Source organism: Macrobrachium rosenbergii, chromosome 1 (assembly GCF_040412425.1).
Source record: "Macrobrachium rosenbergii isolate ZJJX-2024 chromosome 1, ASM4041242v1, whole genome shotgun sequence".
Taxonomy (NCBI): Eukaryota; Metazoa; Arthropoda; class Malacostraca; order Decapoda; family Palaemonidae; genus Macrobrachium; species Macrobrachium rosenbergii.
In genome coordinates, this window is record NC_089741.1 from 14,949,617 (window position 1) to 14,963,696 (window position 14,080).

The 14,080-nt window shown below is 38.8% G+C and overlaps 1 protein-coding gene across 1 annotated transcript in view; it reads left to right on the forward strand.

Annotated features, from left to right (window-relative positions):
- Nucleotides 1–7,649, forward strand: part of Pex10 (peroxin 10) — a 47,896-nt gene extending 40,247 nt beyond the window's left edge. The window contains exon 6 of the mRNA XM_067133616.1: nt 7,293–7,649. Coding sequence (XP_066989717.1) covers nt 7,293–7,483 — 191 coding nt within the window. The 3' untranslated portion in view covers nt 7,484–7,649. The remainder of the gene's footprint in view (nt 1–7,292) is intronic.
- Nucleotides 7,650–14,080: the final 6,431 nt, after the last annotated feature.

Consider the following 14,080-nt stretch of genomic DNA (forward strand, 5'->3'; position numbering starts at 1 on the left):
CGGTTGGTTTGCCTGCAGCTTTAAGAAGATTGCTAGGTTTTCTGATGGTTTTGGATCATTTCTACATTTTATCTTCCCTAAGGGTTTCCTAAACTTTTCAGATACAATGTTCTAAATTGGTCCCCTTTCTCATCCTCCAGTTCTTATCCTCTTTATTCAAAATATTTTCAAAATAACATTTTTATGATAAAATAAAGTTTTATATATACTTACCAAGTAGTTACTTTGCTTATAGTTTCACTCGCCGGCAGCTTAAAAATGTTTAAATTCGCGGCAGCGCTAGTATCGGTGTAGGTGACTAGTCACCGCCCACTTTCAGGGTAAGAGAGAAGCAACTTCAACAGAGTGATTCAATTGTTTTTTGCCCTTCTTTCCATATGAGGGGAGGAGGGAAGGCTTGATTCGCAGTTACATGGTAAGTTTATATAAAACTTTATTTTATTGTAAAAACGTCAATTTTATATATGTAGCTTACCAAGTAGTTACATTGCTGAATCCCAAATTAACATGGAGGTGGGATATATGGATTAATTACCCCAAAACATTATGGATGATAATGAGTTAGAGGACAGCAATATTAGCATTGGTACAATGCTTGTCACTCCTTACTTGGTAAGGGAGCTGCTGCAGGTAGATACTGCCTCTGGTTGGCACTCATCTTAACCATGTAGGGTTTGGCGAGTTAGCCAGACGCACCTCTGCATCAGTGGGTACTTTGCAGCAAGGGATGAACCTGGTGACTAACAAAGTATACAAGAAGCCAGTTGCCCCTGCCCTGGTCACATACTGACCAACCAAATGACCAGAATCAATGAACACGAACATTGCCTGAACCACAAAATATAAAAACACCACCCACCCATTAAAACTAAGACTGATGGGTCTCCAGGTACACAGTACCCCTAGGCTCCCCTTACGACTCAATACCCAAGTTCAAGGCGAAGAGAAAGGAAAGAAGAAAAGCTTCTTACAGTTCCTCCCAACACCATACCAGCCACAGGTAACGGCCCTCAAGTACAGTACTACAATTTTCAAAAGTTGTTTCCACACCACAAAGATAATGGGTCGTGAAGATAGACTTGCACCTCCAGTAAGTCTCTTGAAGAATTGATGATAGAGACAGGTTGTGCCTGAAGACTAAAGACATGGAGGCAGCTCTGATCTCGTGAGCCTTAGCTTTGACGGACGTTAAAGCCTCTTCTCCAACCTGAGAATGGGCCTCAGAGATCAGATCCTTCAAGAAGAAAGACAAGACGTTCTTTGATAGGACATGAGACAGATTCCTAACCGAGCACTACAAATTACTCATAGGACCTCAAATCTTTTCCGTTCTGTGCAAGTAGTACCTCAGTGCTCTCACTGGGCACAGAACTCTCTCCTCCTCATCTGGGCGTAGTATTTCCATCAGGCTTTTAATAGTGAAGGAACAAGGCCAGGGCTTGGTTGGGTCTTCATTCTTGCTAAAAAGCCCAGTGTGAAAATACGGCATCACCTTGGGAAAATCCCACTCTCTTGTCCAGAGCATGCACTTCACTGACCCTTTTGGTGGTCACCAGCACCACAAGAAAGAGGGTTGTCCTGGTAAGATCTCATAACGAAGCAGAAAGAAGAGGCTCGAAGAGGGGTCTGGAGAGCCACTTCAAAAATATGTCCAGATTCCAAGAGACGTCTTCTTGCCCCTTGGATATGGAGGTATCGAAGGATTTTATGAGATCGGACAGGTCCTGATTAGCAGAGATTCATACCTCTGTGCCGAAACACAGTATAGTCCTGTATCCTCTGATCGTAGAGGAGGACAGGCCCCTAGATGTCCTCAAGTACAGGAGAAATTCGGCAATGTCTGCTACAGACATCTTAGAAGATGAGATGTCATATCTTCTACACCAGGCTCTGAAGATTGTCCACTTGGCTTGATAGATTTTGTCAGAAGAGGAGCGCCTACACTTGGCAATAGCCTCTGAAGTTGCTCTTGAAAACTCCTTCTGTCTGAGGAGTTTCCTGACAATCTGAACCCTGTCAGGGCCAGAGTGGACAATCCTTGGTGGACCCGCCTGAAGTGGGGTTGTCTGAGCAGACTTGGTCGCTGTGGTAACAACCTCGGGAAGTCCATCAGCAGCTTGGGGAGACCCAGGAACTATTCCCATCATGGCCAGAATGGGGCCACTAGAGTCTTCATGATGTTCGTGTGGTTGCGGAACTTGTTGAGGACTTCTCGTATTATACAGAATAGTGGGAAGGCATAGAGATTCTTGATTGACCAATCTTGTAGCATGCTGTCCATCACCCATGCTAGAGGGTCCTGGTACTGGAGAGCAGAAGACTGGTAGACGATGATTCTTGGACGTCTCAAACAGATCTATAAGAGAGCCTGCACGAAAAGGGAGCAGGAGTTGGCTTAGTGGCATAAAACGACCCGGATAGAGACTGATTTGACGTATGCGGTTGGTCCGGAGCTCTTGCTTGAGGGTACAAGATAAGAGGTCTCCCCCACAGCTTCCACAGATCCTCGCACATCTGCAGATGAAGAGTCTACTCTGTGGGGAACACCTGACTGCGACGGCTCCACCCGTCCACAAGGACATTGAGCTTGCCCTGGATGAACCGTGTCACCAACTTGGTCCAGTTTTGGTCTGCCCATAAAAGAAGGTAAGATTCTTGCTGCTTCGCAAAGGGAGAACGAATGAGTCTCCCCTTGCTTCTATATATACGTCAGGGCCCATAGCATTGTCCGAGTGTACGGTCACTACTTGATTGTGGACTAGTGATGCAAAATGCTGGAGACCCAGCCAAACTGCCATCAGCTCCTTGAGGTTGATGTGCCAGTGAATCTGCCCCTAGGACCAAGTTCCTGACACTTCTTGGGTGCCTAGAAGCGCTCCCTAATCCAGATCTGACATCTCTGCAAAGAAGTCTATGTTTGGGTTCAAAGTAGGAAGGGACTTCCTTTCTGAAAGCCTGCCTTCTGACTTCCACCACCAGAGATCCTCCTTGATTTCTTGAGATATCGGGAAGACGAATGTGTCTGGATGAGCTTTCCTGTTCCAGCTGGCTTGCAGATAAAACTGCAGAGTTCACATATGTAGCCTTCCTGGGGAAACACACTGCTCCAAGGAGGTTAAGGTACCCAAACTCGTCGACTTTCTTCAGGCATTACTGAACTCTTTTGGGTGACAGAAAAACCAGAAAACTCTGAGAGGTTATCGTCATCCCCAAATAGAGAATCGTCTGTGATGGAACCAGCTGGAACTTCTGATTACCAGATCCAACTCTTGTGATAAATGAAGGGTCTTCCGAAGGTCCTCCATACACTTCTCCTTCGACGGCGATCGAAGTAGCCAATCGTCTAAGAAGAGGGAGATGTTTATCCCCATCAGATGAGCAGAGCCAGAGCAAGGACTTGGGTGAATGCTTGTGGAGTGGTCGAAAGGCCAAAGCATAGGGCCCTAAACTGGTACACTCTGTTGTGAAACAAAATGTAGATATTTCCTGCATTCCAGATGTATAGGAATGTGGAAATAGGCATCTTGCATGTCTGCAGTAGTTATCCAGTCGCCCTGGTGAATGGATGACATGACAGAGTGACTCGTTTCCATCTTGAATTTTGTCTTTTCGACAAAAAATTCAAGGTGCTTACGTCCTGTACTGGCCTCCAACCCCCTGATGCCTTGGGGACTACAAAGAGACGGTTGTAAAAGCTGTCCAACTGGATTTCTTTAACTTCCTCAATGGCTGTCTTCTCGAGGAGGGCTGACGCTTCATTGGAGAGGGCCAAATACTTCTCGGATCCTACCGAGTAAGCAGTCAATGTGATAGGTGGTTTGACTAATGGGGGCATCTCCCTGAATGGGATGGAGTAGCCCTGTTTCATCACTGACACAATCCACTCCTCTGCTCCTCTTGTGCTCCACCTCTGCCAATAATGGAGGAACCTGGCTCCTACTGGTGCATGTAGGAAAGGATACTCACTTCTGAGCAGTGGACTTGGAAGAGGGCTTCTTAAAGGTCAGGATGAGATGCGCGGGTTCGTCCTGGGCCCAGACTGAGCTCTGGTTCTTCCACCTCAAAAGGGCGGAGGCTGAAATGGATAATGGGTCCAGGTACTTGTCGATGGAAACTCCCTGGGACATCTAGACGAGCGAGCTAAAAGGTCCTGTGTACTTTTCTTCTGAAGTTCCAAAGAAATGTCGCTGACAGTAGACTGAGGGAAGAGGTGCTGGCAATCAAGAGGAGAATACAATAGGGCAGACTTCTGAGAAGCCGTGACACTCTTCATAGTGAACAAGCACCAGAGGTCTCTCTTCTTCAATACGCCAGTCGCGTAGAGAGAGGCTGACTCTTAAGAGTTAGCCTCTGATACCCCTTATCTGTGCACGACAGGACATTCAGCCAATCCGATGCAACTTCCTTGGAGCGAAGAGCAATTCTTAGTCTTACGAGCTAAGGCCCGCACCGACCAGCCTAAAAAGCTTAAAACGTCAAAAATCCTAAACAAGTTCCGGTCAAGTTCTGTAGGGGAGAACATCACCATAGTGGCGGCAAAGACTGACCTCCTAGACGAGTCAATAAGTCCTGAGAAGTCCCCCTAGGAGGAGGCAGCCACTCCCAGTGAGGGAGCTTCTCCAGTCTCGTACAAAGAATACCTCCAGCACACAAGACAAGAGGGAGGATAGCTGAAGGAAGTCTTCCTCTGCTCTCTCTTCTCCGAGAGCCAGCCATCCAGATCATTGAGAGCCTTCCTAACAGAAGATGAAAACACCATCTTCAGTAACCTGGAGGAGTTGGAAGGCTTGTCGCTGATGAAAAACATCGAAGCTGAGGAGGCCGGGGCTGGAAATTTCTGTAGCAAGTACGTTAATAAAGCTGCATAAGCTGTCAGAGGGGAGCCTTGATCCACTTCACAAACTTCACCTTCATCCTATGACAAAAAGGGGTAGAAGTAAATCTTGAGGGGCCTGGGCTGAAGAAGAAGGCTCTCTCTTGAGCAAATTTTTGATGTCCGCCAGCTGACGCTGAATAGGAGCTAGCAATAGGTCCATCATGTCTGCAGAAGGCGTCTGAGCTGAAGTCTTGGGTGCTGAAGGGCGCTCGGATACTGAAGGGCACTCGGGTACTGAGCGGCGCTTGTGCAATGATGGGTGCTCAGGCGTAACTGGAGGAACAGGCGCTAATGGGCACTTGGGTGCAAATGGGCGCTCAGGCGCTAATGGGTGCTCGGGAACTACTGAGCCTCTGGGCACTGCTGGGAGGTCAGTTGCTCTTGGGAGCTCGGGCGCTACTGGGCACTCATGAGACAACGAGGAGCGTCTTGAAGCAGACGAACACCTCTTGGGCTCATGCCCAGGATACACTGGAGAAAAGCATTCTGGGGAATCCCAGAAACTACAAGAAGGCTGCTGCAGGGCTCCCCAAACTTCTTGTAAGGCATTGGAGGGGAGTGGACCGTGTCCGCCGCAGGCCTTTTCAGTGGCTGCGATTCATCACTAAAGTGCCAGCAGCGCCTATCCTTGGGGCTGGAAGCCTCAGAACTCAAGGATAGCCTACTCACTTCTGTTTGGATGCCGTTCCAATAGCTGTCCTTTGCCGTGACCTGGGAAGTTGCAACAGGTCCGACTGAGGTGACAACTGCCCGTGGGCAGACCCCACTGACCTCCCTTGGGCCTCCCAGTATGACTGCTCCCAGGTGTAGGGGAGTACACCATTGACCCTTGCCTAGGAGCGTCAGCGGGACAAACAGCCACCACCTCCACTGACACTTCACTAACACTAGCACTTTTTTCCACTTTGTCCCTAAGGACACGCACTGAAGCGCCCAACTGGGTCACAGTATCCACAATTAACCCCATTTTGACATCAAAATTATATACGAGTTTTGACTTGAGGCTGGCAAGGAGGTCAGGTTCGGAAGCAAGGGAGCCAGGTAAAGGAGTAGGCTGAATAGTCAGAGAATTGGGAACATGTGACATAGCAGGAGCAGGTAAAGGTAAAGCAGGAATATTGTCATCAGCAGAGCTAACTACGGTCTTGCTATCTACTGTCTGTTTTTCGGCTGTAGCAGCCGCCTTACATTTCCTATCTATCTGATTTCGCTAAATGGGACCCCAAAACCTTCCATTTTCTAGCATCCCACTCTGAACATTCATCACATGTTTGATCAACTGAACATTCTTGTCCCCTACATTCTATCCACATTGAGTGAGAGTCATATTTCTCTTTAGTAAGCCTAGTATTGCAGCCTTTGCTGCAATAGCATAAGCTAGCAGCACTAGAGTCAGACATAAGGCTAGGTTAAGTCTAAGGAGTCAACAATTGAGTTATAATGTAAGTCAAATTGAAGAAAAAGCTTCCTAAATTGAAAATTAACGGTCTCACTAAGGGAGAACCTAACATAAATACAAAAGCCGTTGACTACCAGTACTTCATCCAAAGAAGAATCTCAAAAGGAAAGGCGACGAAAGCCAAAATTTAAGCTGATTGCTCACAACTGAACTACTGTCGGAGCCGGCAGAAAAACAATTGAATCTCACTGTTGAAGTCACTCCTCTCTTAGCCCAAAAGTGGGCGGCGACTAGTCACCTACACCGACACTAGCACTACTGCAAATTTCAAAATTTTTAAGCTGCTGGCGAGTGAAACTATAAGCAGCGTAATTACTTGGTAAGTTACATATGTAAAAATACAACCTTCATTGTTACATTCCTTTTTTTTTTGTAAAGTCAACTCATTTTCATCCATCACATTGTTCTGTTTTTACATGTTTTCAATCTACCCACTTTACTATTCTGAACATTTCCCTCTGCTGTGTAAAGATTCTGGTTCCAATCCACTCTAGCCAGATGAGTGTAACATGGAAATAGTTGTAAACCTTCAAGTTATACATGTATAGAAATGTAATTGAAGTCCCTCACTGCTGTCAACATTTTGAGTGTCCAGACTGTATCAAGCTTATCTAAGAGAAATTGCATTTCAAATGGCTAGATAATCGATTTGTAAATGTACTGTTTTTTTTATCCCAAATGTTAAAGGTTTATAATGGTTTTCTGTATTCCTGGTTTAAATATGTTTCCAAATTGTGATGCTGCCCTTTGGTTTCCATCATCACTAAGATTTAATCAAATACTATTTGTTTGATCAGTGGTCTCATTCTTACCTCTTCTTTTAATCATCTTGCCTTGAACTGTAAAAGATAATGTTAATTTTTCCCATATTGAAAGCAGTGTTAATGGTGTGTTGGGGTATATACAACCGTTTCCCGTTGCATTTAGCTAATATATTCTTTGTTTTTCATGAACTAGGTTGTTATGTGGATAGTCGGAAGCAGTGCCCCCTTTGCTTAGAAGAACGTTGTCATTCATCAGTTACTCCATGTGGACATTTATTTTGCTGGCAATGTATTCACGAGAGTCTACAGACTTTGCAACAGTGCCCACTGTGCAGACATCATGTTTTACCATCTCAGGTTGTTCCACTTCTTAATTATGACTAACTATTAATATGACAGAGGTAAATACTGTACTGTATATTCGGAAGATTTTTTTAATTAGCTAGAGTTTTTGATGAGCTCTGTTTTTGCTATATACTGTACATACTGTACTGTTGATTAGTCATTAAAGAGAATACTTTTTTATCAATAAAATGTAAGCATTTAGAAAGACTTTTTTTGCATAATCCAATATTATGAAAGTTGATTTTTTCTGATGAAACTGATAGGAAGAGTAACTTGATAACCATAATTATTCCATTTCTGATATAATAAAGAAAAGATGATAATGGTTGGAGAAAAGAAAAGTAGGAAGGAAATCCCAAAGATTGGCAGAACTTTAATTTTGGGCAAATTGCAGAATGAACCTTAGTTTCAGTGTGTTGTAAAAATTACTTTTGTAAGTCAATGACAGGGCTAAAGAAGTTAATGACTGCTGTATTTAAGCAGTGAAAAAAATAACATATGTTCAGATATTTGACAAAAATTTGTCCTCTTTTTATATCATTCTTTGTGGAGGTCATGGTAGGCCACACCAAAAGTCTTTTGTAGTGTCTGTTTTTCCCCAGAGGCACTATTTAAGTATTTAGCCTCTCCTCCATTCTATTTGGTCTTTGCCCTTTAAGCTGACCCCTGGGGCAAAGTACCACTTGTAGCATTCCTAGTGTAGCACACCAGGCGGCACTAAAAGATCTTTGCAACATCCTCTGAGCACCAGGCACATTGTTTTCTACCTTTCACTTATCGTCTTTCCTCAGACGTAGATGTCCAACTGCTTTAGATTCACCTTACTCATATAAGCCATAAATAACCCATTAATGTCAAATTCACTTTATCTGGGGAATAACGTACTCCTCTTAAAAGTAAAAAACGTTACATGCAATTCTCACTAGACACATGTTATTCCACAGGTAAAGTTAATTTGATATTAATGGGTAATATGTGACTTATCATTTGAAAGACTTACATACATATACTAGAATATCTGTAATACTATTCTGTCAGGGAAGCCAACAGAAAAGTTTGTAATAAAGGATATAATTTTATGTATATTAGTACAGTAGTTACAAATATAAATAAAAGGCATGGAAACATTCAGGAATCTATGAACTCATTGCCCAACTACATTATTTACTCCCACACAGCCCCAACAGGAAAGCCAATGGAATCCATCAAATCTCACTGAAAACAACCTTGATAAAGCGTGACAAACTGAATAAGGTTGACATTATGGCTGGATCAAGATCTTTAAGAGGCCCTAAACACTGAAAAGATTGTGGTACCCCACCCCATATATGGAATTCTAAATAAACTATACAATGCTAGCATATGTTTTGTGGCAAACTGAATGGAGTAACTGAGCACCTCGTGCCCTCTTCACTGACAAGTACTGTATCTGTCGTACTGAGTACATTCTAAAGCAAGTTGAGGTTGCTTGGCAATTGCCAGATTTTAAATTTGTTGTATTTCTAAGATTACAATATCATTAACCTCTTCAGCACTGTAATATCAATAGTAGTATTTTATCTTTATTAATATTCTTGTCTCCATAGGGGGTTAGTACTGTCAGTGCACCATATGCAGTGCACTGTAGGCATTACTTAAGGATCTCTGTGACATCCATTTGGTTTATGGCTGCAACCCCCTTCATTCCTTTTACTATTCATTCGTTTTTATTCACTTTCTTCCATCTCTACTTTCCATCCTCTCCTAACAAACACTTCATTATGCAATTGTGAGGTTTTCCTCCTGTTCTTAACCATTCATCTCAATTTCCTTTCAGTGCTGAATGACCTCATAGGTCCTGGTGCTTGGCCTTTGACCTAGATTCTATATTTCATTCCATTAATATTCTTGTATGTGTAAGTATTTTTTTTTATTTATTGTGGGTCTTGGTCCAGCTTTGGTTATATTGTGGAGATCTGGTACGCCAAAAGACAAAATCAGTAGATTTTTAAGAACTCTAAAACAAAATAAAATTATTACTGAGGATGTGTATCAGGAACTTTTCTCAACAGGCTCTTCCTATGGCATTTTATATGGTCTCCCCAAAATACACAAAAATGGAGTCCTTTTAAGACCAATATTATCAGCACAAAATACTGTTAATTATAAATTGGCTAAATTTTTGGTACCACTTCTAGAACCTCTAACAAAAAATAAGTTTTCCTTAACCAATTCTGCTCAGTTCAAAGAGGAAATCATCATTCAGGATTCAGATTTATTTATGGCTAGCCTTGACATTGAATCTCTCTTTACCAATGTTCCAGTTACAGAAACCATTGAAATTATCTTAAATCATTTGTTCCCTGACCCTAACTCCAGTTTAAATCGTTTTAACCGAACATCATGTAAACAATTTTTAGAACAGGCCATGCTGGACACAGCCTTTGTGTTTAATGGTACTCATTAGGGCTAGTGGTAGAAACCACAATATATACTCAAGGTCTGTATGTTTGTCAATACTGTCCCTTTAGAATGTATTGTAATTTCCACCACTATCCCTAATGAGTTTTGTCTTTGCTCCCACTTTGACTCTGTCAAGGGTGGATGCACAATCTCAAACACTTGTGTATGTTTGTCACTACTGTTTCTGTAGTATAATATATATATATTATATATATATATATATATATATATATATATATATATATATATATATATATATATATATATATATATATATATATATATATATATATATATATATATATATATATATATAATATATATATATATATATATATATATATATATATATATATATATATATATATATATATATATATATATATATATATATATATATTTTCATGATGTTGCCTTGTAATACATATATCCTCCTATAATTTTGACATATTTACTTTTTTTCATGTGTTATGTGTAATGATAGTGATTGCTGAAGTGTCACATTTAGTTTGGCATCAGATCTCAAAAGAACTAATGATTAAATAACTTAATAGCATAATTTAGAATTGATAATACAATTTTAATAGTAACATAATTTAGAATGAATAATATCTTTCTTGATAAAAGCGTAGTACAGTATATGAACATGTGTGTGTCCAGCAAAGACTTGTTTCATTTCAGCTGTTATCAGTTGAGATAAAAGAGAACGCTTTGTTTCGCGTTAACGTGATGACAGGTTGGGATAACAAATGCCGATTCGCCCCATACGAGCTCAAGACGCGTGATTTCACGTTGTTACATGTTCGAGTCACGTACGCCACTTTGAAAGAAAGAATACATGTCTTGATCAGTTACACCATGTTTTGTAAGATTGCATTCAAAACGTTTTGCAGGGATGACGTAACTTTCCTTCTAGAAATTTCTCCATTGTATCTCGCACCAGAAATGCTTTAATGACGTCAGCTCCCTGCTTCTAGAACTTCCGTTTTGTATCTCACACCCAAAATGCTTTAATGACATCATGTAATTGTTTCACATGTTACTGGAATTCTAAAATCTGTTTCATTCTGATTTCTGAAACCGATTAGTTTGGTTCCCTCTCTCTCTCTTGTTCTTAGATTACTTTTAACGTAGTGTTTTGTGGTCACGTATTAGCATTAACTTTTGAGATCTGAATTTAATAAAGTTATTTAATTTGTAACGGCGCCTGGTAAAAAGTGTGGTTTGTGGTAAAGCAGCTGCAGCAGAGGTTTTCACAAGTTTGTGTAAGGTAACGTGAATTATACTTATTAATACCATGGTATGATAAGTTAGGAAATTGTGCCTGAGTGAAATTGTTATTGATAAATCTTATGTGTATTTTTGTGTGTTTTTCTGTTTGCAATCTCTTCATATTTTCACATTTTTTTATGTTTGTAATGTAAAATTTATATACGTAGCATTTTAAATATTTCTTGGTAATTTAACATTGCATACTTGATTTAATATTTCATTTATTAAAATTTTCTTTTCAAATCTTGGGTAATTCTTGATAGTTTAAATTTTGCTTGATTGATTTAAATTCCTGATAAAGTTTTTGTGAATTAGTTTTGTTTCACAATTTAATTCAAGAATTAATAAAGTGTTGTGTTATTTTCAAGTAATAATAAATTTTTCAGATTGTGAATTCTAATTATAAACTTTGAATTCAAAAATAAAATTTTGTATTTAATATTTTTAGAAAAACAGTGTTTCATTTGTTGATCACCAGTGAATAGGATTGATTGCGTGTGCATAAGGCAAAGTGATAAACATGTTTTGTTCTTTTAGTTTTGCTAAAGTGAATTAAGACCAGGGAAACAGAGTTGTTTGATGGGGTGATGCCCTTTTACTCTAGAATATTTCTAGTTTAATTTTTGATACCTCACGCATATTCTGATAAACTTAGTTTGATTTTTCAAGTGATAAATAAGTTTTTTCTTAAGGGATCACTGTTACCTTTAGAGTACTCAGTCGTAATAATTAATGTTATGAGAGTTCAGGTATCTGGCTAAAGTGAGGTATATTGTTGAATTTTGAGATTAGTTGTGTAGTAACCAGGTACTTGATACGCATCGTGACAATATTACTGTATATATATATATATATATATATATATATATATATATATATATATATATATATATATATATATATATATATATATATATATATATATATATATATATATATATATATTATATATATATATATGTGTGTGTGTGTGTGTATATATTTATATATATATATATATATATATATATATATATATATATATATATATATATATATATATATATATGTGTGTGTGTGTGTGTGTGTGTATATATATATATATTTATATATTATATATATATATACATATATATATATATATATATATATATATATATATATATATATATATATATATATATATATATTGCACATCACCACAGGTGAAAAAATAAGAGATGTTGTGTAGGTCCTGACCGGTTTCGACTTTATTTCCAAGCCATTGATGAAGGACTGATACATAGTGGTAGAAATCGCAACACATACATACGTGTGTATATATATATATGTGTGTGTGTGTATTCAAAACATATAAATGTATTCAAAAAAGGAGTAATATATATAATTAAATCTCCAGGAGACAATGAATAGAGTAGCTAAAATTTAAACACCTTTATTAATTTAATCACAATATAGTGTCTTAGTAATGTCACTATTATAAAATTAATTATGCTACCCAGATGCTGTGTCCATGGCACTGAACACCATGTCCCCTCGTCTTGAATCTCTCACAACCTATACAAAAAAAATGACTACCATAAATTTAACGAGATCCATAATATAGACACCATCCTACAAATATAAATTTAGACCACACAACTCCTAGAAACTAAATTTCCGGTAAACCAATCTTTCAATAGGAAGAATATGCCGTCTTGAAAGTAGTTGCTGTGAACTATTAAAACAGGGTAAAAGATCTCTTAAATTTAATAATGGCAGTAAAAAATATATAAGTTACGAGATTTAATTTATTGGACTAGTGATATGGACGTCAAGAAAAATTACTTCAGTAACTCAGTTGATGTGTGCCAACAAAAAATGAGACCAACCTCAAAGTAAGCAGATGTCTTAAAGTGCCTGAAGATTTCCCCGTCGATATTAGATCTTCACGCCGACCAGAGCTGATGTAGTAGAATGCTAGGAATAACTGACTGCCGTAGCTGGTAAAAAAGGGCGGAGAAACATGCCGCTCCGGGGCTCCGAAATGCAGATTCGATATCTTATTTTTCCATGTTAGCAGAGAATAAGATCCATAACAAGGTTCCCTGTAAAAGTTTCTTAATATTTCCCAGAGTTAAACACAAGCCATGGTAAGGAAAGTGGTTAGCTGATGGTTGGTGGGAAACAACTGCCGAATGGAAATAAATAAACCTCGAAGAAACTTGTGTTTTACTTGAAGTTCTTGAATTGTTGAATAGTCTTTAAACGACGAAAATAGCGGGAAAGTTAAATCTCTAATTTGTTGACACACAATAACATCTTATATTACCAATAACGAATACTCAAAGAATTAAACAAGAGTTAAGTGATCTTTTTAAATAAGAAAAAATAAATTACATATAATGAACTTTTAAGATATATATTATATCTTATTTTCTACATACATACATACATACATACATGCATATATATACTGTACTGCATATATATATATATATATATATATATATATATATATATATATATATATATATATATATATATATGTATGTATGTTTTTCTTGGCAATCTAGTTTGAAATATTCTCTGCAAGACAGGTAGCAACAATTTCAGATAATTTAGCCATGTGATTCCAACTTCTTGAGGCCAGGAAAACAAAACAAGAGGAAAAAGGGGGAATTTCTTATGAGCGTAAGGCTCTTACTACTGAAGGAAAATATTACATAAACACGTGGGCAAACTTACAGGAGTGTATTTACATAAATAACATTTGTACGGGAAAGAGGAATGCAAGTAGATTATTGATCCCGAAGGGGATTCATACGGGATGGATGAAACTGGGGGGATTCCAGACACAGTCCAAGAGGATTCCACGATATAGGGTCCCTCTGAAATGAGAGATATGCACATTATACGCCAGTAATGAAAATAGACAAAAGAATAATGAATTCAAAGCTGCAC